The 23,056-nt window shown below is 53.6% G+C and overlaps 7 protein-coding genes across 7 annotated transcripts; 4 read left to right on the forward strand and 3 right to left on the reverse strand.

Annotated features, from left to right (window-relative positions):
• Nucleotides 1–58: 58 nt before the first annotated feature.
• Nucleotides 59–2,363, reverse strand: NCS57_00421200 (uncharacterized protein; the record flags this gene model as incomplete). The annotated part of the gene is made up of 3 exons (XM_053054181.1): nt 59–127; nt 182–260; nt 310–2,363. 3 exons carry the CDS (start codon nt 2,361–2,363, stop codon nt 59–61), a joined length of 2,202 nt encoding a protein of 733 aa, XP_052916341.1.
• Nucleotides 2,364–2,818: 455 nt separating this feature from the next.
• Nucleotides 2,819–3,703, forward strand: NCS57_00421300 (putative PNPOx domain-containing protein; the record flags this gene model as incomplete). The annotated part of the gene is made up of 3 exons (XM_053054182.1): nt 2,819–2,956; nt 3,041–3,215; nt 3,279–3,703. Exons 1-3 carry the CDS (start codon nt 2,846–2,848, stop codon nt 3,701–3,703), a joined length of 711 nt encoding a protein of 236 aa, XP_052916342.1. The 5' UTR covers nt 2,819–2,845.
• A 422-nt stretch (nt 3,704–4,125) lies between these two features.
• On the reverse strand, nt 4,126–5,939 carry NCS57_00421400 (uncharacterized protein; the record flags this gene model as incomplete). Its single annotated transcript, XM_053054183.1, has 3 exons — nt 4,126–4,189; nt 4,248–5,616; nt 5,672–5,939. The coding sequence occupies 3 exons, from the start codon at nt 5,937–5,939 to the stop codon at nt 4,126–4,128; spliced, it is 1,701 nt and encodes a 566-aa protein (XP_052916343.1).
• Nucleotides 5,940–10,035: 4,096 nt separating this feature from the next.
• NCS57_00421500 (Protein kinase domain-containing protein) lies at nt 10,036–12,068 on the forward strand (the record flags this gene model as incomplete). The annotated part of the gene is made up of 2 exons (XM_053054184.1): nt 10,036–11,628; nt 11,682–12,068. 2 exons carry the CDS (start codon nt 10,036–10,038, stop codon nt 12,066–12,068), a joined length of 1,980 nt encoding a protein of 659 aa, XP_052916344.1.
• A 2,390-nt stretch (nt 12,069–14,458) lies between these two features.
• NCS57_00421600 (uncharacterized protein) lies at nt 14,459–15,312 on the reverse strand (the record flags this gene model as incomplete). Its single annotated transcript, XM_053054185.1, has 3 exons — nt 14,459–14,711; nt 14,763–15,246; nt 15,303–15,312. 3 exons carry the CDS (start codon nt 15,310–15,312, stop codon nt 14,459–14,461), a joined length of 747 nt encoding a protein of 248 aa, XP_052916345.1.
• Nucleotides 15,313–16,703: 1,391 nt separating this feature from the next.
• On the forward strand, nt 16,704–17,810 carry NCS57_00421700 (BPL/LPL catalytic domain-containing protein; the record flags this gene model as incomplete). The annotated part of the gene is made up of 1 exon (XM_053054186.1): nt 16,704–17,810. Exon 1 carries the CDS (start codon nt 16,887–16,889, stop codon nt 17,808–17,810), a length of 924 nt encoding a protein of 307 aa, XP_052916346.1. The 5' UTR covers nt 16,704–16,886.
• A 2,895-nt stretch (nt 17,811–20,705) lies between these two features.
• Nucleotides 20,706–22,823, forward strand: NCS57_00421800 (uncharacterized protein; the record flags this gene model as incomplete). The annotated part of the gene is made up of 3 exons (XM_053054187.1): nt 20,706–20,792; nt 20,840–22,497; nt 22,553–22,823. The coding sequence occupies 3 exons, from the start codon at nt 20,706–20,708 to the stop codon at nt 22,821–22,823; spliced, it is 2,016 nt and encodes a 671-aa protein (XP_052916347.1).
• Between the last annotated feature and the right edge of the window lie 233 nt (nt 22,824–23,056).

A 23,056-nucleotide genomic window follows, 5' to 3' on the forward strand; every position in this document is an offset into this window, starting at 1 on the left:
TAAAATTGTCTGCCCTTTGACGCCCCAAAACCCGACATTATCATGGTATTCATTGTCCTCAAGCCTCTCCTTCCTTGGCCTCACCCTCTTCAAACAAGACCAGAACTGTTCCAGCTTTGCAAATGTCCTACAACCTGTTAGAATTATCTTGATTGGATATGATCGGGCTGTTATCACTTACCCCCTCCTTGTGCGCTAACTTCTTGATCACGCCGTCTTGTGGTGACCGGATGACAGTCTCCATCTTCATCGACTCGATCCTGCTCCTGTATTAGCATTGCTTTGGCGGATGCACAGCACAACACTTACACAACAAGGGGCGCTCCCTTTTGTACTGTCTGGCCCTCTACCACCTCATTCTTCAGGATCTTGCAGGGCATTGGTGCAGCAACTGACGCAGTCGCCTCCTTTAAGCCGAGTGCCTTTTCATACCACTGGGGTGGTAGAAGGACAAGATCTGTCTTGACTCCATGCTGGAAGATGGTGACCTTGGTATCGTTGTCTGTATGCTGGGGGACCACGGAAGACTGGATTCGCTCCAAGGGGAAGTATGACTCCAGTTTCATCACCTCGCCCTCTGGCTCTGGTTGACATGCGATGTTGGTGAAGACTTGGGGCGTCTCTTCACCCTTGCGAGAAACGACAACATTGAAAAGGTTGTGACCCGTCTGTGTCACACTGGCCTCTACAACTTCGCCTTCCTCCTGGCTGTATCCGTCTAGAATCTTAAAGGCAAGCTTCCGTTCACCAATGGTGTTGGCCTCGCCAAAGCCTAGTGTCTGGCCATGGGGCACAGAGTTTCGGAGCTCAAAGTTGACCATGCCCAGAGCTGCTTGGGCGAATACCTCGTTCTTGATGTGTCTAGGCTTGAAGAGCTCGTCTCGCCACTTGTCGATGAAGCCCGTCTCGACGTCACCGGCAACAAAGGCGTCAGTCTGACAGAGTCGCTTGAGGAACTCGATGTTTGTAGCAACACCGACAATCTCGTAAGCACGCAGAACGCTCTCCATCTTGGCAATGGCACGCTCTCTTGTATCGCCTCGCACAATGAGCTTGGCAATCATGCCGTCGTATGCCTCTGAGATTGTGCTGCCAGATCGGAATCCCCAATCCAGGCGGACATCCTCACTCTGCAACTCGGTAGGCAGATAGGCACGCACCAGCTTGCCTGAATCAGGAATGAAGCCCTTCTCAGGGTTCTCTGCGTAGATTCGTGCCTCGATAGCAGCACCCCTTTGGTTCATCTGCTCCTCAACCTCTGCTTGAGTCAGGGGCAGCTTCTCGCCAGCAGCGACTCGGAATTGCCATTCCACCAAATCCAAGCCGGTCACCATCTCTGTGACGGGATGCTCCACTTGGAGTCGAGTGTTCATTTCCATAAAGTAGAACTTGTTGGTGTCCTTGTCGAGGATGAACTCGACAGTGCCGGCACCGACGTAGCCCACGGCAGACGCAGCTTTCCTAGCCTTGTCCCAGAGGTCATGTTGAGTTGCCTCGTCCAGATCAGGAGCAGGAGACTCTTCCAGGATCTTCTGGTGTCGTCGTTGAACACTGCAGTCTCGCTCGCCAAGGGCAACAGTGTTCCCCCACTTGTCGGCAAATACCTGGACTTCAACGTGCCTAGGACGGACAATGTACTTCTCCACCAGCATGACCTCGCCGCCTTCACCGAAGGAGGCCTTGGCCTCGGCACGAGCACTCTTGAGCTGCGTCAAGAACTCATCCTCTGTCAAGACAATTCGCATTCCCTTGCCACCTCCTCCTCGTACACTCTTGAGGAGAACAGGGAATGTGATCTTCTTGGCGTGCTCTAGAAGCTCCTGCTCGCCCTGCTCCGTGCCATGGTAACCCGGCACACAGGGAACGTTGGCAGCAGTCATAATCTCCTTACTGCGAGCCTTGTGTCCCATGTCGGCCATAGCAGTAGCTGGGGGTCCGACAAACACAATACCCTCCTCTTCGCAGCGCTCTGCGAACTTGGAGTTCTCTGACAGGAAGCCATATCCGGGGTGTAGGGCCTGAATACCATTCTGCTTGGCCAGCGCAATGATTTTCTCGCCGTCTAGATAGGCATTGGCAGGGCCGAGGCCAAGTGATTGGAAACCCGACGAGGCATGCCAAGAGCCAGCGTCAACATCGGTGTAGACTGTGGTAGCACGAATGCCGAGGCGTTCGGCAGTACGGTTGATACGGATGGCGATCTCGCCTCGGTTGGCGATAAGGACCGAATTGATCGGTGTATACTTGGGAGTAGAAGAGGAGGAGGCAGTAGAAGCAGAGGCCGCGCTGGGAGAGGCGGTCGTAGAGAGGAGACGAGGGAGAGGCTTCAGAGGAAGACGACGGTTTGCGCGGAGGGAACGCATGGCGGGCGGTTGGAGAGAGAGGCACCCAATTCAGAGACAGACAGCAATGGCAGCTTCAGAAGGCCTCAGGAGGAGAGGTTTGCAAGGAGAAGCATCTGAGGAAGGGGAAAATTTATTCGAAAAGGCCTTTCTCGGTTGATGACCCTCGTTTCTAATGCCGTGAATGTGCTATGCCGTCGGCTTGAGAGGTCCAAGCCGGTTGAGGGCGGGCGTGACCGCGAGGAACCGCAAGTAGCCGGGTAGGACTTCCCCGGACGGCAGCTCTTGCTAGATCAATTGCTTAGCTCGCTCTGGGGAAGGTGTTCCACTACGTCACATGCGATTGCCCCTCCAGATCGATAGCGATAGATGACTAAGCTTCAGGCGCTGTCATCATTCCTGCCGGGAGTCGCGGAATGTGCCGAGTTGGAGAAGCTGCGTCGAGACGAGTTCCATCCTGGTCAACTCCATCATCAACATCAACAAACACTCATCATCGCACAATGGATCAAAATATACCACTCAACGCTGAGGCCTCTCAAGGCGACACCAACAAGCAGACAACATCGACGCTTCCCCCAGACGTTGTCCAGTGCCTTGAGAATGCTCGCTTCGTACGCTGCACCCCTCCCCCGCATCGCCGACAGCCCGTTGCGTTGGGTATCATCTCTAATACAGAAGATTGACATTGGATATAGCTTCATCTGGCAACATGCAACGACAACATCCCACAAGTATCGCTCATGAACTACACATACCTGCCTTCGTCGCCTTACTCCAACTATCCGGTCATCATCATGACCACGAACCCGGCATCTCGCAAGACTATCAATCTTGTCGCAAACCCCAATGTGTCTCTACTCGTCCACGATTGTACGTCGCGCATCTCATTCTTCGATTTTCATCTGTCAGGGTTGGCGTGCTAATCTCAGCTAGGGGTTTCTCACCGACCACCTACCCATGGCCGCCGCCTCTCTGGTGGTTCCCCCGGCCCCGAGCAACGCTCCAGCCTCGCCTCCCTTCTCCTCAACCTCAATACATCGCAGCTATCTAGCATCAGTGCCACCATAGGAGGTGCCGCCCGTTTGGTGCCCAGCGGGACTGAGGAGGAGCGATATTATCGCCAGCAGCATCTCGAGAACAACACCTTTGAGGAGGTCGATATCCAGCGGTTTCAGCAGGGCAATGGCAATGGCGGCAATGGCGCCGCCCAGGACGGTGGCCGCAATTGCTTCGTGGCTGGCGAGGAGGTCAGGGTTGTGTCAGTGGATATCAGGGATGTGCGCATCAGCGATTGGAAGGGAACCGTGAGAGACTGGGAAATCGTGCCGACCGAGAACTTGGTTAATGGCACTAGCTGATCGAGGGGCACTTTCAGGTCATTCATGACAAGACAATATCATTACTTAATGTTGGTATCAGGCTGTGCTTGTAATCACGCTCGCTACTACACTGAAGTGAGCTGAACAATACAAGCTCTTATACTAGGTCGTTCCTCATACTAATTCTAAACAAAACCTGGCCTTGTGCTGCTTGACAGACAGTCCCAAGTAATGTGATAACGCACGCAAAAGACGCAATTCCTAAAAGTCCAGTCCATCCAAGTCGGGTCTGGTCCCAACAACTCAGATCTGCCTTGTGGCCCCTATTCGTATATTGTCCGTTGTATAACTCTCGCCTCAACGCCCGCATGTTGTTTCAGAAAGCAAAACCAATCGAGTTCCAAGCCGAATCGACAATGTCGTGCTCGTAGTTTTTCCAATCATGGAAGTATAGAGATCTATCATCGAGCCCACTCGACAACCTCAAGGGCCATCATTACCAGAATAAGAGTGGAGGGAAGAATCCTGTCAGGTGTTAGCGCATCTCGGGCTGCATTATGCCGAGGGACCGGGTTTAGCTTACCAAATGACATAGCTCTGGAACAGAATTCTGCCCATGGTCTTCTCAAAGACACTGTTAATCTGGCAGATCTGAGCCAGCTGTAGAGCGCTAGGAGCGCCGGTGAGCAGGAAGCAGACAATGACAAAGATGGGATCGTCAAGAATGCTGACGGGCACGTATTTGGCCATCAGCGCGAGCATGGGAGCCATGATAGCGGTGGGCAAAACCATACGGCAAAGGAGGGAGGCGACCAGGAGCTTGTTACCGATGCGCTCCTCCTCAGGGTCGAGAGCTTCATCCTTGGCCATGGTGTTGCGCGCAAGGTTAGCACCCAACACAACCAGGATCAGCGGGACAGCGACATCTCCACTGGAACGGATGGCGTTGGTGACACTGTTCTGGACGAAAGAGCCCTCTTCGAAAAACAGACGCTGAAGGGCGGGGATAGAGGCGACCAGGATGGCAATGAGCATGGCCCAGAGCGGGGGGTTCATGAACTCCCAGATGAAGTTGTTGAACCTCTCACCGACTCGCTTCATGAACTTCAGGAACGATTTGACCGGAGCGGGGGACTTCTGGTACAAGTTGCAGACACCCTTTGATGTCGCCTTTCCGAGGCGAATGAAAGGGGCCTTTGCCGACGAGGTCGCTCGCCCCAAGAAACCGCAGGACTCTTCATCGTCTTCCAACGATGGGACACGAGGGAATGTCTCAATACCACCCTCGTTACCGTTAAGATAGCCATTGGTTCCAGCCTGTCCCTGGTGGTTCTTGAAAGTGGTCTTCTTGGAAAGAAAATCATCATCGCTAGAGACAGCCAGCGAGACTCGGGAAGCATGGGCAATGGGCGTGCGACCGGCAGGGTCATAGTTTTCCGAATCGATGCTCTGTCGGTCTCCCTCGTCCTCGGTCTCCCCATCAAGACCCTCGATCAGAACCTCAATCTCGGGTTCCTCGTGTTCTTCATCGTGATATCGCTGTCCTTCCTCGGCGATCTGCTCGCGATACTCAGGATACTTGTCCTTGGAAGCCAAGAGGACGTGATAGCCCCAGCTCCAGCGGACGAGCTGACCAAGTTGCTGAAAGATAAGGAGATATAGGATGCCTCGGGCACCGACCTCATCATCGTTATCTCCAGGAACCTTGTCCCAGTGCAGGCCCTTGAGTGTCTGCGAAAGCGAGAGAACGAGAGAAATGGGCAGCGAGTTTGAGTTGCCAAAGACGCCCATGGCGGTGACAAAGTTGGAGGCGCGTCTGTTGAATCGGAACACTTTCGCGACGAGAACGGATACAGTCCAGGACACAAAGGTCTGGACGATGAAAATCACGGGGATGATGGCGAGGTCGGAAAGCTTCTCAGCGTTAAGCTGCGAGGCGAGCTTTGTGAAGACTGGTAGATGTCAGTATCTGAAGGAGCTTGCAAGAGGTTGATAGGCGCGACATACTTAGGCATGGCGTGAACAGCATCACATTCAGGTTTGCCAAAAACTTCTGCTTCTCAGCATCAAAGTGGCCGAGTCGCGCAACGATGTAGCCTGGCAAACTGACACAGACTACTTCGAGGACGGCCTCAAAGACCAGGAGGCAAAGATGCCCCAGAGAAGGATGCGACTCATGGGTGTTCGCTAAGGTCTGCAGAGGCAATTCGTATGCATCTTGGGCCAACTGCGTCAGCCGGAACGACGGTACCGAAAAGGTCCGCAACGAAGCCATCAAAAACTGGCGATGCTTCGTTCCGTCGTCGTTGTTGATAAAGATGGAGTAAGTGTTGGTGTTGGTGGTCGGCGCAAATTGGGGGGCGATAAGGGGAGCTCGCTTTTATCGGGGGCGCGCAGACTGCGACTGCGACTGCGAAAGATAAGGCACCCAAGCAACGACCAATAGTGCTAGGCGCGGGAGGATCAGGGGAGAGCAATTAAAGGCAAGACTCTCTGAAATTGGCCAGGTCTTGTGCTGTTTTAAGGTTGCAAGAGGGAAAAAAAGCAACGGCAGTGATGGCGAGATCAAGGGAAAAGACGTGGGAGTGGGCTCTTTAGATGGGGCGAAAGGCGGCGGTGCCGGTCATGGCAATGGATTGGATCTTGGATACCTGGAGCAAACCCACGATGCACGTTCCCCCATGGTCGATTGATAACCTAGTTCAGCTAGGTAAACTATGACAAAGGCGATGTGCTGTCAGATGCCCCGTCTACTTTGCATTGGCTGCTCGACTACAGTAACTCAAAGCTGGAGCTTCGCTTCAGGTCCTTGAGAGCTGTCTACCGCTTTCTTTGTGACGGGCACATCAAGCTGCAACTGTCCCGGAACAAGCTTTTGAGCATATGCGCCCTGAGGTAACCCAGCCATTGCCCGAACCGTCCGGGGCAGAGCAGCTGAAACCTTGCCGTGGCGTCAGGGCGTGGGTGATACACACAAGGATTTCCTACACTTTGATGGCCGCGCCACGCGTCTTTGGGAGGCCAACTATCGATCGGAGCAGGCTCCAATTGGGCTCGCGCTGCGACTGTGCTGTAACGAGGCCACGTCGACGTGACGCCTCAATCGATGACTCCCCTCGCGAGCCATCCAGCGAATCGGTCGCTGAGACATTCGCGAGCAGCAGCAAAGCTGATTGATCGAGACGAAGCGATGTTTGAAGAGGTGACGGAATCAATCATCAAGCGTCCCGGGGTGGCTTGAACAGGGGTAGAGAGAAAAGAGTTGACCTGGGTGGGGCGCCAATGGTTTGGACTGTGGCGCCATGGCAACAACCGCCTTCGTCATGGCTTAATCAAGGCACGTTGTCCATCCCTCCATGCTCAGAGGTCGGCAGTGGACAAGCCAAGAAAAGGTCCAGCCCAGGATTCGGCTGAGGAGAAGAAGGCTGTGCTGGGCGATCCAGCCATGGGCAAAAAGAAATTCCACGAGACAAGTCACGAGACTCGGGGAGAATCTTTGATCCATGAGACAACACCAGCCATGAACTCTTTTTCAATCACAGCCCAGTTTGGTTAGAGCCCAAGCCTGCGCCTGGCAGTACCTAGCATAAGGTAGCCTCAACATCCAGCCAGAAGCCCGTTGAAAACTCCAAGGGGTTTGAACGAAATTGCTATTCCTTCCTGAGCCACGGCAAAGCCCTTGCATAAGCTCATCCAGCATTCCTTTGCAGGTTTCTTGCTTCCGCCGCTATGTGTAAGCCCGCGTTCCAGGGGTCAACGTAAAATGGCCAGTGGCCAGACATGTCTGGCATGAGAGAATGATGCACATCGCACAACCATCCCACCAAGGTCAGAGACATCCCCAAGGTGGAAGTGAGTGTGCTTTGATCGCCCGCACGTCAAACGCGGCGAGGGAGCATTGGCAGGCCCGGCTCCCCACGTGGAACGTGAGGTTTGGAGCCCCCGATGCCATGACGATTGGGGCAGTCTCAGGCCTGGTCTCCAACTCCAAGGGGCAGAGATGTGCGGTCTGTCATGATGCATGCACACGCGAGCAGGTAATGTTGAAGGCAAAAACGAGACAAGATATCATTGTACTGCCAGACCTTTTCCAGTTGGTACTCGAGGCTGGCACAGGTTGTTTTATGTTACACCAATGTCAAGTTGGCTTGTTAGAAATCAACATGCCTTAGAATATTGCCAAAGTGAAATCAGCATCTCCAATTTTCCATCCACACTTATCACCATCGCGATAGTACCGATACATGTCTCCTATGTCTCTGGTCGACTGATAGGCGTGATAATCTTGTGCTGTTTCAGATACACCTGTTTCGTTTTGTCTTATCTGGTGATTAACCCTCTCTATGATGAAAATCCATGCATATCTTTACCCCTCTTGATGCCATGTCAAAGATGTTCATCGTGGGCAGCGGGTAGCGGGGATATCGCTGGCCCATCACTTGCACCGCCAAGGCAGGGCATCAAGCAGGTTATGAGGCGATGCAGCCGACTGGGCCGAGGCTGATAAAATAAGACGCACACATGACGCTCTAATTTATAAGATGAGACGCACCGATACTTGTGTCAGTCTGGTTTAACCTGCGGTGTTTCTCCCACTGCTCGTCCAAGTACCCACCTCTAGCCAAGGCCAGCTTCAAGCCACAGTTTACATCGACAGCATCAACGTCATCGGAACAGCTTCCCCATCGACGATGGCGTCGCAAATTTCCCAAAATCAAGGAGGAATCGCGCGCGAAGCCTTGGAAAATCATACTCCTTCCCGAACGGCGCATTATTACCCATTTTATCTTATAGACTTGCGCAGCTGTTTACTCCTGGACGTGGTGCTAAAAATGTCTGGAAAATTACGGTAGAGATTGGCGGATTACATCACCATCTCGGCACCAGCGATCATTGACCTCGCTGAATTGCGGTCTCTGCAAAATATGAAAATCCCATTTGGCCATATTTCTGGGACCTTTTGGCATTGGTCACACAATTTCAGTGACATTAGCGCAGATTTCTGCCCTCCCTTCCACTGCAAAAAGTCGTCGATAGGTTGGATCCCTGTCGCAACCTAAGCCCGTCGCGGGGAGTTCCATCCATCCATCGCCAAGTACCTGTAGTGTCCAGGGCAGGGATAGGGGCATTCGCCATGAAGCCACCTGAAGCGGCGCCCAGCGGCAGCGCCGGTGCCCAGCGTGTCCGAGGGGAGAGCTGCGCCGTAATTTGGACCGGTTTTTTTGCTGGTTAGGTTGGAGGTTCCACGTCTGGTCAGTCCTAGCCAACCTTAACCAAATACCAACCTCACCACCACCACATTCTCGCGCCTTTCTCACAAAACCATCATCATCCACTTCACCGTCGTCTTACTTTTCTCCTCCTCACAGCGACCTCTTCGCAACTTCTGAGCTTCCACTGCGCATCCCTACCCGCGCAGACGCCGCCTGCAGCTTTACACAAGTCATTGGCCCCTCGTCTTCCCCTCCCTCGCTCCTCTGTTCACCTGCGCAAGCCTGCCCGCGACCCCGCACCCGCACCCGGCCACTTGCACGTTGCCCGACCACAGAGACGCGCCGGATCGGATGGATACCTGAGCCAATTCCATTGCCTTTTTGCGGTTCATTGCAGCCAGGGGGCTTGTCGAGGTACGAGTGCAATCGCCATATGCATCCGGTGGCCTAGCCACGAGTAGCAAGAGGCGGCGCATCAGGGAAAAGAAACGCATGCTAACGGCCGAGTCTATTTCAGATCCCGCCGAGAAACCTCCTCGTCGACCCCTCCTCGAAGTTCGTGAACCATCGTCGACCTCGTCCCGCGAATATCGCCTGTTTTGGGCATATCATGGTTGAGAGGTGGCTTCTCATGATACAGTTTGGGTAGAAGCTCCGCAGCACCCGCATCCCTGTTCGCGCATCCGCCATCACCTCCCAAGTGCAATATCTGCACCCGACGCAACACAATTTTCAACCCGCTTAAGGGCCATCGATCCCGATATCACAAACCAGCGTGCCTCTTTGGGCTTCTTCGTCCCCGGTCTTCTGCAACCTTCATCCTCCGGCGACAAGGCCCCCAGTCGCTTTGGTCGCAGTCTAGAGTTCTAAAGGTCTAGACCGCCCGCTGCGAGCCTCCGTCTAGCTCCAAAAATCGCACCATCTGCTTCCCCTCCATCCCTCCTCTTCGTACCCATCGAATCGATCGCGTCCCGTCTTCCGATCGACAGCTCCCCGCGGTCCTTGCAAGCTGTCTCTCGTGACCTCGACGCCGCCTTATCGAATTTTGTTCTACCACCTGTTTCCCGCTGTTGGCAGAAATCCCGATCCTCCACCATCACAACTTGCTCAACAGTCTTGCTGTCTCTTTTACCTAGGTAGCTCCGCCGTGCCCTTCCGATGTCCGCCTCCGGCTCGATTCCGGCCACGCCGGACGACTCGTCCTTGAAGGAGTTTTCCACACCTGCGTCTCCAGGCTCTGAAGACTCGTCCGAACCAAGCACACCACTCGAATCTCCCAGTCACGACAGCCCCGATGAGCTCCCGAGAAGAATGCCGTCGTTACGGTCCGTGTCTGATCCCCCCAACATGAACCCAAACTCGACAGCCATGGGTCTCTTGGGTATGGCTAGACATCCTGTGTCGACGTCGTCGAGCTTCGCCGGAAGCGGTGGTGCCTCGGTAGAAAACAGCATCATGGCCAAGGCGCGGGCGTTACACCAACAGCGAATGCAAAAAGGCATGTCGCCCGCTGGCAGCGGCCCTATGTCGCCTGCGGGACAGTCGCCAACGGGTAACATGTCAAACGGTTTCCCCGCGAATCTGCGCATGCCTCCTAATATGCAACGGCCAAGCGCCGTCCCACATCCAAGGTCCGCTCCCATCCTCCCGAAACCGTCATTGAGCGAGAGGAGGGCCAAGATGGGAGGTGGTATGGGCATGAAGCTGTCTGATATGGGCGGAGCAAGCCCTGTCCCGACCACCGGCATGAGACGAACAGGTCCTCCTGGGAAGCTGTCGGACATTACAGGCGACAAGCCTGGCCAGCCACAATCGAACGGAACGGGTCCTGCAGGTCAAGGGTCGAAGATGGACGACTTTAAGAAATACATCGACACTGAGAAGGGCTGGGTGACGTTTGATGGCGCTGCCACAATTACACGGACCGGAGTCAACTTTGCCAACGGCCAGACCTTTAGCATCTCACTCGACGAGGTGGAAACATTGGCAGAGCTGGGCAAGGGTAACTATGGAACCGTCTACAAGGTGAGGCATGCCAAGAGGAGAGTTCCCCGGTTCGGTCAAGGTCTCGGTGGAAAGCCCGTCCCTGTTCAGTACTCGCAGTCGGACCCAACACCAGTAAGGCCGGCTGAGGATGCTGCCGACTCAGAAAAGAGCGATGGCACAACCGGGACCATCATGGCCATGAAGGAGATGCGGTTGGAGCTTGACGATGCCAAGTTCACAACCATTCTGAAGGAGCTCGTCATCCTCCACGAATGTGTTTCACCTTACATTATCGACTTTTACGGTGCCTTCTTCCAAGAGGGCGCTGTTTACATGTGTATCGAGTACATGGACGGCGGGTCCATCGACAAGTTGTACAACGGAGGCATCCCAGAGAACGTGCTACGAAAGATCACATACTCGACAGTCATGGGTCTCAAGTCCCTCAAGGACGAGCACAGCATCATCCACCGTGATGTCAAGCCGACAAACATCCTGGTCAACACACGCGGCCAGGTCAAGATCTGCGACTTTGGCGTCAGTGGTAACCTCGTGGCCAGCATAGCCAGGACAAACATCGGCTGCCAGAGCTACATGGCGCCGGAACGAATCTCTGGTGGCGGTTTTGCACAGGCGGGCAACGCAGATGGGTCATACAGCGTCCAGAGCGATGTCTGGAGTCTGGGTCTGACCATCATCGAGTGTGCCAAGGGTGCCTACCCTTACCCGCCCGAGGTGTCATCCACCATCTTTAGCCAACTGAGCGTAAGTGACCTCACATATCTTCAACCATGCCAGATAACTAACTGCATCAACAGGCCATCGTCGAGGGCGAACCACCGGCAATGCCAGAAGAGGGCTACTCGGATACAGCCAAGGACTTTGTCAGAGGGTGCCTCCACAAGATCCCCATGAAACGACCAACTTATGCCATGATGCTGAAGCACGCATGGCTTAGCGAATTCAGCAAACCCCAAACGATTACTGAAGAAGCGGAGGAAGGAGACGAGGTCGAGAAGGTGGCAGAAGCGGTCGGCAAGATTGACCTGAAGTCGTCCACTGAGGACGCCGAGGTAGCAGAATGGGTTAACAACGTGCTGCGCCAAAAGAGAGAGGGCCTGGATAGTGACGGGCCGGCTAGACCAGCATTGCACACAGCTCCACTCGACACCGTCAGTCCAATCTCGAGTCCGAACAATGCATGAGTGCCGCAGCGAGGATGTCAAAGCATCAAAGGAGAAAACGAACGAAAACGTTGACCCGCCAACAGAGCAGGTATCTGGTTGGTGAAACAGAAGGGACTCAAAAGGCAGACAGGCAGGCACGGTGCAATAGATCCATGTGATGGCTCAGCTTGCAGTTCTGCCTTTGTTGACGAGACAACAAGCACTTGATTGCTTGCGGAATCTGTCTATCTCCTCTGTTGGTCCACATTTGCTATTGAATTTTTCTGGAAAACGCCCTGTACACGCTTTGGGATGGTTTTAGACGGACATGGGTTGGATCTATGCATATTTCTTTTATGGGCGAACAGAACTAAATAGGGGTGAAGAGGGGCGGTTTGGGAACGGCCAGAGCACCATATTTTTGGTTCCCCTTTTTTTTTTTTTTTTTTTTTTCCTCATGTACGTATACGAAGGGATGGAAAAGTGAATGACACGAGAAGAAGGGATGGGAATACAAAGAGAGGGCTTTGAGGGCGACTTCGGGCTTTCGTTGGGTTAAGAATGGCTGCGATGAGATGAGGTGAGATGAGATGCATAGTGAGTGGGAGGATGTGTGAAGTAAGAGAAGGAGGAGAAACAAGAGAAATAAATGGAAAAAGTTGAATACTATCGTGGTCGGTCAGCATAATGAATGAACTTGTCAGTGAGCAAGGTTTCCGTCGATCAACGATCATCGAGCTGGATGTGCTTTGAGGGACTTTTGGCTATGGGTCTTGTTTAAAGCCAGAGCATATTCTACGAAGTAGTCCGGAGGGCCAAGAAATAATTGAGGCAAATCATCTCATAACTCCTCTCAAAGGTCATGACTTCATCATGAGTGGGTGAATGTACATAAAAACACTAAAATGAGCAAAGAGAGATCATGGGGAAAATCTAGCATGGGTCTCTTCTAGACTATTTATTCTATTTTTGTTATTATCATTAGAGCAGGATGTGCTCATTCCTTTCTTTGCCTTGGTCGTTGTTTTGTTCCTTGGCCCGTGTGGTAGTAGTTCCTGTACTTGAGCTTGGCCTAGTTGTCGGCAAACTAGCATGTAATACGCAGAGTTGATTGTCGAAGAAGGGGTGCTCACCCTAGATGAAACCAGTATAGAGCATCGATCTCATTCCTGATGCGTCTCAGTTAGGGGTGCTGCTCTTTCAGTAGGCCTTCAACAGCATGATGGTGGCGATATCACCGCTAGGCCAGATCAGCTCCTCCCAGTGGCATATCCCGTCCCAGATGGTATACATGAAGCCACAGAAACCAAGAATTGGGAGTGCTACCAAAGCTGGGCCACGATCCCAAGCCTTCTTTTGGGGGGCAGGGCTTTGAATGTCAGCTTATCTAGAAAGCAATATGAGGTGCTTAGAAAACCTGCGAGTCTGTAAAGTAACGCTCCCCCTCTATGCCGGGCTTCCAGTTTATGTCAAAGATGGTATTCGTCCAGTCTGCGTCGAGGGGGATAGATTCCCAGCCTGCGACCAGGGGGAGAGGCTTCACTTCCGAGTCGATAGAGGCCGGCATCGTTTCTAGAACGATCGTGGTAGTGGCATGTCAGGAGGCAGAGGATAAACACGCATCTATCGGGAAGTAGATGCAGATATAGGCCATGTATTTATACGTTTAACCACTTTATGGAGAGGTCATAGGTACAATGCCTGGCGCCTTCAAACTTCAAATAACCTTCGTTGAGATGCATAGTAAAAGCTTGATGTCGAGCATGGTATAATAGACGAGCTGTTTCCCCCTGACGACCAGTTCGTTTCCTCTCTCCATGTCTAAACTAAGCGGCCAGGATGTATGTTTAGTCAAAGTTACCACACGACATGTTACGCCAATGATGAACCCAGGTCACGAAGCTATCCATCAGGATGGCAACAAAGCTGACTGCTACACTGGGAAATTGAGGTACTGCGTTATTCATTGTATTATCTCGCAATAGGTATCATTCATTACAGTTTGATTTGATTAATCGCTCATGACTCGGGACAAAACGTCGACATTGCTCCTGGAGCATGCTTAAATGCCACCCTCCCAAGAAAAAAAGACATCGTGTATACAACAACCCGAGCAGCGTGCTCGGGGGATAGATGGATGGTGGCCGAGATGTGAGCGTATTACGTTATGTCTTGTTACCGCTGCCGGCCTGGGCAGCGGCAGTGGTGATTTCAGAGGGAATGGTGATGGTGTTGGCCACATTGTCTTCGTCTGCTCTGGCTGTCGAGTCAACAGCTTCGGTGTTGACAGGACGGTTGCCTTCATCTTGAACAGGACGAAGCTCAACATGGTCCTGGCCTCGGGCTTCACCCTCAGCCGACGCACCAGCACCATCCCCTTCCGCGTCCCGCACGGCGGCCGTTGCCGGCTTCAAGGGCGTCGTCCCGCGCTAAGAGTAGTCGTCCTTGACGCGGCGGCCATCGTAGCCCGTGGTGCTGCGGACACTGCGGTTTCGTCGCCAGGTGCGGCCGCTGTAGCCTCCGCTGGACGACGACTTGTCACCGCGCAGGCCCAGGAAGAAGAGCACGGTGGCGAGGAAGAGAGCCGCCCAGGAGGCCCAGCCAAAGCCAAAGGCGTACCTGCCGAGGGAGGCGGAGCGTCCATCAGACTTGAAGGCATCACGGGCCTTGACAAAGGTGGCACTTGAGATTGTTAGTAAGTTGAGTTTTCGTTGTGGGTGAGGAAATACATACGTCATCAGGGACATGGCAACTGAGGAGCACAGCAGAGCCAGGGTCGAGAAGCATCCTGAGATGGCAGCGCCAAGACGGCCGCAGCAAGCGAGGAAACCAGCAAAGAAGGCGACCGTCTCAAAGAAGAGGGTGATGAGGATAAACACCCATCCGAAGCGCCAGAGCAAAAAGTACTTGCCCGAGGTTCGATCACCATCGCTGCCGCCAACCAGCGAGTCCGGTGCACCGGAGGGGTTCGGGCTCCAGGCGCGGCCGATGGAGGGCGCAGGGCGAGCACCGCTGCAGTCCTTGTTTCCGGCACCGCAGATGTAGAAAAAGGTCCACTGGGTGACGTCGCGGGCGCCGGTGATGTCGCTTGTGTCGGCGCGGAGGAAATAGGTCTTGTTGAAGGGCGTGGTGTTGCTAATGCCCGAGAGAATGATAAACCAGAGGAAGAGGAGGGATGTGGCGAGGAGGACGAGGGCCGCGAGGCCGAGGGGGGCGTCTAGAATCACGATTAGTGGTGATGTTGGATTTTTTGGTGTTTAGGGGCAAGCTCACGCTTTGCCATTGTGATTGATTTTCGAGAGAAGCTGAACAAACTCGATCTGACTGGCAAAAGAGTCGCTCGCTCGACAAGTTAAAACCTGACCGAGGAAGAAAAAAGATGGTCAAATGTGCCGACGTCGGTTGATTTTTTTTGCTGCTATATTTGCTTGCTTGCTTGTCGTGTCGTCACGCCAGGATCACCACCAGGGAAGCAAGGCAAGCACTGTAAAAAGGGCGCTAGTGGGGTCGTGCGTTTTGGCGTGTTTAATTACCGGCAGATGGGGAAGGGAAGAAGAAGCAGGGAGGCAAGCGTAAAACAAGAAGAAGGGAGAATTAGAGGAAGCAAAAGATTGCGATGGAGCTTGTTTTTGCCGAGGTAGATTTTTTGTTATTGTTTCTTTTCCCTTCTCTTTTTTAGCTTTTTCAATAGCGCATGTACAGAGTCAAATGTGATGTGATGTTTGCCGATGCCTCGTGTTGCTGGTGGAGCCACTGGATGTCTGTCTCAGTCGACAGAGAATGATGTCTTATTAGAGGGACAACGATGAGAAGAGGAAGATTAAAAAGGTGGACAAACAGGTTCTGGGGAGAACAAGGTTAATAAACCATGGATGGGATGGTCCAGGGAGGGGGAAGGGGATCACAGTCCAGTCCAGTCAATTCAGTCCAGTCTGGAGATGGAGGCGTTACGTAGGCTCCCGTGGTCCATCACCACCAAAGACTCTGTGTGAATGGCACTAAAAAGCCTGGTTCACCGCACAGAGCCCATGATGCTTTCCAGGGCCAAGAGAGAGGGTGGGGAGACGGACGGGACTCTCTCTCGTCTCCCCTCCAGGTGGAACAGACCCATCGCTCCAATGCCTGGGCGATGACGACACTGGCGGCGATTCTCGACCAGGGAGGAGGAGGAAGCTCAGCTTGCTGCTGTCCCCCGACATTATCCATCCATCCAGGCTAGCGCAGAGCAAAGAAGAAAAGCGTAGCTTCGCTGATGTCATTGCATCCGAGTTGATGATGCCGACGATACAGTTGTTTGTCCTTGAGATCTTGTCGATTATGGGGCGACAAAGTATTGCCAAGAAGCTGAGCATCAAGAAGCACAAGCTCAGTCGTACGTGTTAGTCTCTATTCATGTGATTGCGCCCCCAAGCTCCAGCCAATAACCTTTTTGATTCTTGCTCGTCTCGGTCAAACAGATGGATTGGCTTCAAGTTGGTACCACCCATCTTGCCCGTTTGACAGCTGCCGATCGAGACTTGAAGTGCTCAGCTGAACAAACGGGATGAAAGTCTGTGCAAAAAAGGGAACAGACGAGATTTGTTCGGAGCCACCCCCCTCCGGCGCCGACATTTTCATTGCCGACGTCACATCTCCACAAGCGCCCTTTTTTTCCCTCAGAGCCATCTCGCCCCGGCCCACGAGATCTTCAGATGGAAAGTCCTTCTTTTTTCCATCACAAGAAATTCAGGTCAGGTCACACGGGGGGACTTGTTTCGTAGATCCCTGCCAAGCCACGTCGACCGCCCCCCTCCTTTCCCCCCGCCAGTTGCCCTCCAATCCAACAGTGAGGAATTCTCATCCTGTTGGCCCGGGATCATGTTGCAGCCCAGGTTACGGCCCTCCGCCGTCCTCCTCTCCACTCTAGCCCGCTCCGAAACCCGGACGCCGGCCGCCCGTCGATGGGCCTCCCTCCTTGTGCATCAGCACCTCACCGGCTCCGGCCCCGGCGCCTTTGTCCCCTATGACGACGCCGACGCCGCTCAGGAGAAGCTCCGCTCTCGCCTGCTGGCCTGGAAGACCCTCCCCGATGACGAACCGCCCCATCCGCATCTTTTGTCCTTCGAAGCTACCCCGACTCTGACCCTCGGCCGCCGTCAAACCGACCTGACAACAACCCAGGCTTCGCGCTTCCGTGCGCCCCTCCGGGTTGCCCTCCCGCACCGCCGTGATGCCGTCCCCGAGCAAACCTTCATCCCCGACGTAAGACAGACAGCCCGTGGTGGGTTGACCACCTACCACGGTCCGGGACAGCTAGTGCTGTGGCCGGTGCTGGACATGCACTCGCCGCTATACGCGCGGTACTCTGTGATGTCGTATGCGGCCCATCTCGAGGCCACGACACGGCGTCTGCTGGCCGACCTGTTCGGTCTACAGACATACACAACCCGCGACGAGCCCGGCGTCTGGGTCCCCACGCCGGAGGGGCAGCCGGCGCGCAAGATCGCAGCCATGGGAGTGCACCACCGGCGGCATGTCACAGCGCTAGGCATTGCCGTCAACATTGATGTGCCCGTTGAGGGCCCCGAGGAGGTGAACCCGTGGGCACGGTTCGTGCCGTGCGGCCTTGAGGGCAAGCTCGTCACATCTGTTGCTGCAGAGCTAGGAGGAGGTCTAAAAGATTGGGACATGGCATCTTTGGCAACGCGGTGGGCGGAGCTGTTTGAGGAGGGCTTGACGGATGAGACCAAGAGGGATGTGGAGGGAGAGGTGAATTCGGGTCTTCGCCGAGCAGTGATATAGCAGGGAGGAAGATTTAATCTAGAGAGTATATATTTGACCCAAAGGTATCACCTGAGCATATAGAAAGAGCCTAGTAATTATTTTAATATATATCCCCAAGAATATATATGCCCTCTATATCTCTCTGATTTATACATATAACTTGATTGATATCTGAGTTTATGCTGACAATTCGTAACGCCCTCTAAGGCGATTAACCAGTCATAAATAAAAACTCCTGCTGTTCTCGTAATATCTGCGTGCCGCATTGGAAACCATCTCCTCTCACACCAATATTGCCAATCATTCAGAAAGCTCGAGCTGATTAACCAACCCGAACAACCACCTTTCCAGCTCATCTGGAGCATCTCAACTATAATCTTCCGCCGCATGGGCAACAGCGTCACAAAGGTACTACGTAGTAACTCCCCTCTCCTCCAGCAAGGTTTGATCATGCTCATGCTTTCAGTGAACTGACAGTTCTGGTCTCAAAACCAGCGCCTTGATGAGTTCGAAGTGCTGCAGGGTCTCACAGCATGTGGCGCAGACGAAGGGTGGCTGAACGAGCGTAAAGGGGCCATGCGAGAGGATCCTCATATCAAGCACGTTGCCTACAACACCTGCTCTATAGACCCAAGGCAACCCCATCTGACGCTTATAACTGCGAAACAACAATGCTAGACTGTGGCTCGTCGGGTATCATTGAGCGCGTTTCCCCGGGCGTCGCTTTGAAGCAACCGATTGTATTCCTAGGCCAAACCGAAGTCGATAAACGGATTGCCAATTGTTTCTCCGTCGAAAGGCAAATCCTCAAGAGGCTAGGCCATCATCCCAGGATCGTGAGGTAATCTCAAAGCTGCAGATCCTAGTCACGGGATAATAACTAAGCCCTCTATTCTATAGATTCCTCGGACTTCAGGGTGACGGTATCCTCTTGGCCGAGGCTAGCCATGGCAATCTCCAGGCTTACCTCGACAGTCACTCGTCCACAGGTCTTGGGCAGCGGCTGACCTGGTGCCGTCAAGTTGCAGAGGCTATCGACTACATCCATAGCCGCGGCGTCGTCCACTCAGACCTTCGACCAGCCAACCTCCTCGTACATGAGGCAACGCCAGGGACTCGGGACCTGCAACTCTGCGACTTTGGCGGCTCGGCGTGCCAAGAACTAGGGCTCGACGGGCTCTCCCTGCCAGACGGCCCGTTTTGTATTCGAGAATGAGTCGAACACACTGCTGGATATCTTTGGGATGGGTTCAATTTTCTACACCATCCTCACTGGGAGGTGGCCATACAAGACGACTACAGGCAGGTTTGCTAAAGTCGACGACAGGCTAGACTGGGAAGAGCGGATTGTGTACCCAAACTTCAAGGCGGGAAAGTTCCCCGACGTCGAGCAGCGGCCAGGGGGAAATGTTATACTCAAGTGCTGGATGAGGCAGTTTGTGACTGCACGAGACGCTCTGGCCGCACTAGAGGAGGCTCTGCTGGGGAGCTCAAGCTCGAGCATCCACGATGGCTTGGATGACAGCACCAAAGAAGGGGGGAACCCAAGAACTATCAGATGATAGTCGGGACATTCAAGACATTACGGCTTGAAACCTGCAACGCTGGTGGTCGGCTTGAAGCTGCCCCGCGGCCGGGCTGCGAGATGAAGAGAAGAAGAAAAAAGCACCTTTGTCTCGAGTAAGATCCCACGAAGGCGACAAGATTGAGTCTGTCGTACACGGGAGCGTGGCTCGGAAATCAGGAGGGGCACTGGCGGCAGATCCTGAGCCGTTTGCTCAACTTGATTCCCCTCCCAGGATTATCACAGCCGTTCCTACCACCTTGACATATCGCCATCAAGATTTGGCTTGCCCTGAATGGACCCAAGTCTTTTGACGAGGTCGCTTACAGAGCAAAAAAAGATCAAGGATTATTCAGATTGAAACATCATTTCTCGACCTGTAGTAGTATTTATCCAGGCCGCCGGCGACCAAAAAAGACTCGGCCCGCCGGCGCTCGTCAAACAAAAAGCCAAGACCGACTTTGAAAATCCTTCAAAAAACAGTCTCTGGGGAAGAAAATATCCATGCGAGATAAGAAAAAAAAAATCATGGTACATATGCCAAGACGATGCCTTCGAACTGGGGGAGACGAGCTTATCAAAGAACCATGGTCATTCTTATCGGGCCTCCCCCATTCGTCCAAGCTACTACCCCAGAGAATCTTGACAAAGCAACACCAGCAACTCTTTTTCCTTTATTATCTCTAATCTCGCTGAATCACTCTTGATTGTCATTGAATTAAAGTGCCAAGCTAAACATGTGTGTGCAGCTCGACCCATGGTATTGGATGGATCTACGGAGAATAAACGCCATCAGCATCCACTCGCCCGCTCTGAGGCTCTCATGACAAAACACCACTCAAAGACCTTATCACTACCAAGAACTACCGTGCATTAGCACCTCTTCCAAGCAACAAACCTGTGGGGGGGGGAAACCAAGCCCCGGATTGAACTTCTCCGGCATCGCATCAGTCGTGATGGTTCTTTATTCGCTTCCCCATCGCTTCCCCATCGCTTCCCCGGTGTCGTCTCCAGTTCCCCGGCGTGATCCTGAGTTCCCCGGCGGCGGCCTTCTGTCACCCCCTGTTCTTTGAGTGACTGATCGTCGTCTGCCCTCCTTATCTCATGTAACGATACTCCCAAGCCCTCAAAGGTGCTGCTGCAGGATGCTTCAACGCCTGCAAGGCTTGGCTTTGGCTTGGCCTTGCTGATAGGGCTGGGGATACAATGTTCAAGCATGTGTAGAGTAGTATATATGGCGAGTGTTCCTGTCAGTGTACTCAAAGCTTGACACTGCCAGACACTGCCAGCCACATCCTTTGAAGCTTCAGAGCAAAGAATCCAAGTGATATCCACCAGCTTCTACAACCATGGCTGGTTCTGGGACTCCAGCTCTGAGCCAGGGCGCCGGCTACGGCATCGTCCTCGGCGTCGGCCTCGCCTTTGCCATGTTCATGGTCAGTCTCTTGTCTCAAAGACAATAGCACAAGCTCACATCTCACAGATCAGCCTCACCCACATCCTCAAGCGCCACAACAATGAGGTCCAGACATCCGAGATGTTCAACACGGCAGGCCGCTCCATGAAGTCGGGACTCGTCGCCGCCGCCGTCGTCTCCTCGTGGACATGGGCCGCCACCCTCCTGCAGAGTTCCGGTGTCTGCTACCGGTACGGCGTCTCGGGTCCGTTCTGGTATGCTTCCGGAGCGACTGTTCAGATTCTTCTCTTCGCGACCTTGGCCATCATGCTCAAGAAGCGTGCCCCTAACGCTCACACTTTTCTCGAGGTCATCAAGGCTCGCTATGGGACACCTGCTCATTTCACTTTCATCGTCTTTGGCATCTTGACAAATGTGCTTGTGTCTCTGATGCTGATCTCTGGAGGTGCTGCAACTGTCAATGCTCTGACTGGCATGAACACTATCGCTGCCATCTTCCTGCTCCCTGTGGGTGTCGTTGCTTATACCTTCATCGGAGGTCTCAAGGCCACTTTCATCACTGACTACATCCACGGCGGTGTTGTGCTCATCATCATCATCATCTTTGCCCTGACGGCCTATGCATCCTCCGATGTCCTAGGCAGTCCCTCTGCTGTATATGACCTCCTTGTCGAGGCAGCCAAGGCCCATCCAGTCTCTGGTAATCAAGACGGCAGCTACCTGACGATGCGATCCAAGGGGGGTGTCACATTCTTCGTCATCAACATTGTCGGCAACTTTGGTACCGTCTTCCTCGACAACGGCTACTACAACAAGGCTATCGCCGCGCACCCCGTCCATGCCCTCCCTGGTTACATCATCGGAGGCCTTGCCTGGTTCGCCATCCCCTGGCTGACTGCCACCACTCTTGGTCTCTCGGCCCTCGCCCTCGAGTCCAACCCTCGCTTCCCCACATATCCGGAGCGTATGAGCGAGGCTGACGTCTCGGCTGGTTTGGCTCTTCCATATGCTGCTGTTGCTCTTCTGGGCAAGGGTGGAGCCATCGCCACTCTTCTCATGGTCTTCCTGGCGGTTACTTCGTCCTTCAACTCTGAGCTGGTTGCCACGTCGTCCATCTTCACCTATGACATTTACCGAACCTATTTCCGTCCCAATGCCAGTGGCAAGAGCCTTATCTGGATGTCCCATGCCTGCATGGTCGTCTACGCTCTTATTATCTGCTGCATTTCCGTCGGACTGTGGTACAATGGAATCTCAATGGGATACCTCTACCTCCTCATGGGTGTGCTCATCTCTGCGGCTGTGCTCCCAGCGACGCTGACTCTCATCTGGCGCGGCCAGAACCGATGGGCGGCCACCCTGTCTCCCATTCTCGGCGCCGCCTGTGCCATCTCAGCCTGGCTGGCAACTGCGAGCAAGACGTGCGGCAAGCTGGATGTGACTTGCACCGGATCCAACGACCCCATGCTCGCTGGCAACCTCACGGCTCTACTCTCCCCGGTCATCTTCATCCCAATCTTTTGTCTGATCTTTGGTTTTGACAAGTATGACTGGCAGTCGATGATGAACATCCGCAGAGCAGATGACCACGATGTGATCAAGGACTCCGGCCTTGACGAGGAGGCCCAGAGGCAGGTGGCCGCGACTCAACAGGCCGACTTTGAGGAGGAGCAGCGAAAGCTCGAGAAGGCTTTCAAGATTGCCAGCACCATGACAATCATTCTGTAAGTTGTCCCCCATACTCCGAAGAAGTCGAGTCAATGCTAACCAGTGTTTTAGAACTCTGTCGTTCCTCATCCTCTGGCCCATGCCAATGTACGGTTCCCGTTATGTCTTTTCCAAGCCCTTCTTCACCGGCTGGGTCAGCGTGGGCATCATCTGGATCTTCCTCTCTCTTTTCGCAGTTGGCATCTACCCTCTATGGGAGAGCCGTGCAACGATTGCCCGGGTGTGTACGTCCTTGGTCAAGGGTAGGCGCCCAAACACTATCGTGCAGGGTGAGGCGGTGATGGAGGAGTCGAGCGGGCGAGCTACACCGGAGAAGCAATAGGGGATGAAGAAGTTGATAGAAATATCAGGCTAAATACCCATGGAAGTGAAATTTGCACAAAGTTGGTTGAGGGAGCGTCACATCCTAGTGTCTTTTCGAGAATCTGGAGTATAATAATGTGCAAAGAGACCTCTGAGTCCTGTTATCAGTCCACGGAACAGCTGAATGAAGGAAGCCCTATGAGTGGTCGGCTATTTCTTATGAGACAGCAAGTGCATCAACAATCCATACTT

Source organism: Fusarium keratoplasticum, chromosome 3 (genome assembly GCF_025433545.1).
Source record: "Fusarium keratoplasticum isolate Fu6.1 chromosome 3, whole genome shotgun sequence".
Classification (NCBI taxonomy): Eukaryota; Fungi; Ascomycota; class Sordariomycetes; order Hypocreales; family Nectriaceae; genus Fusarium; species Fusarium keratoplasticum.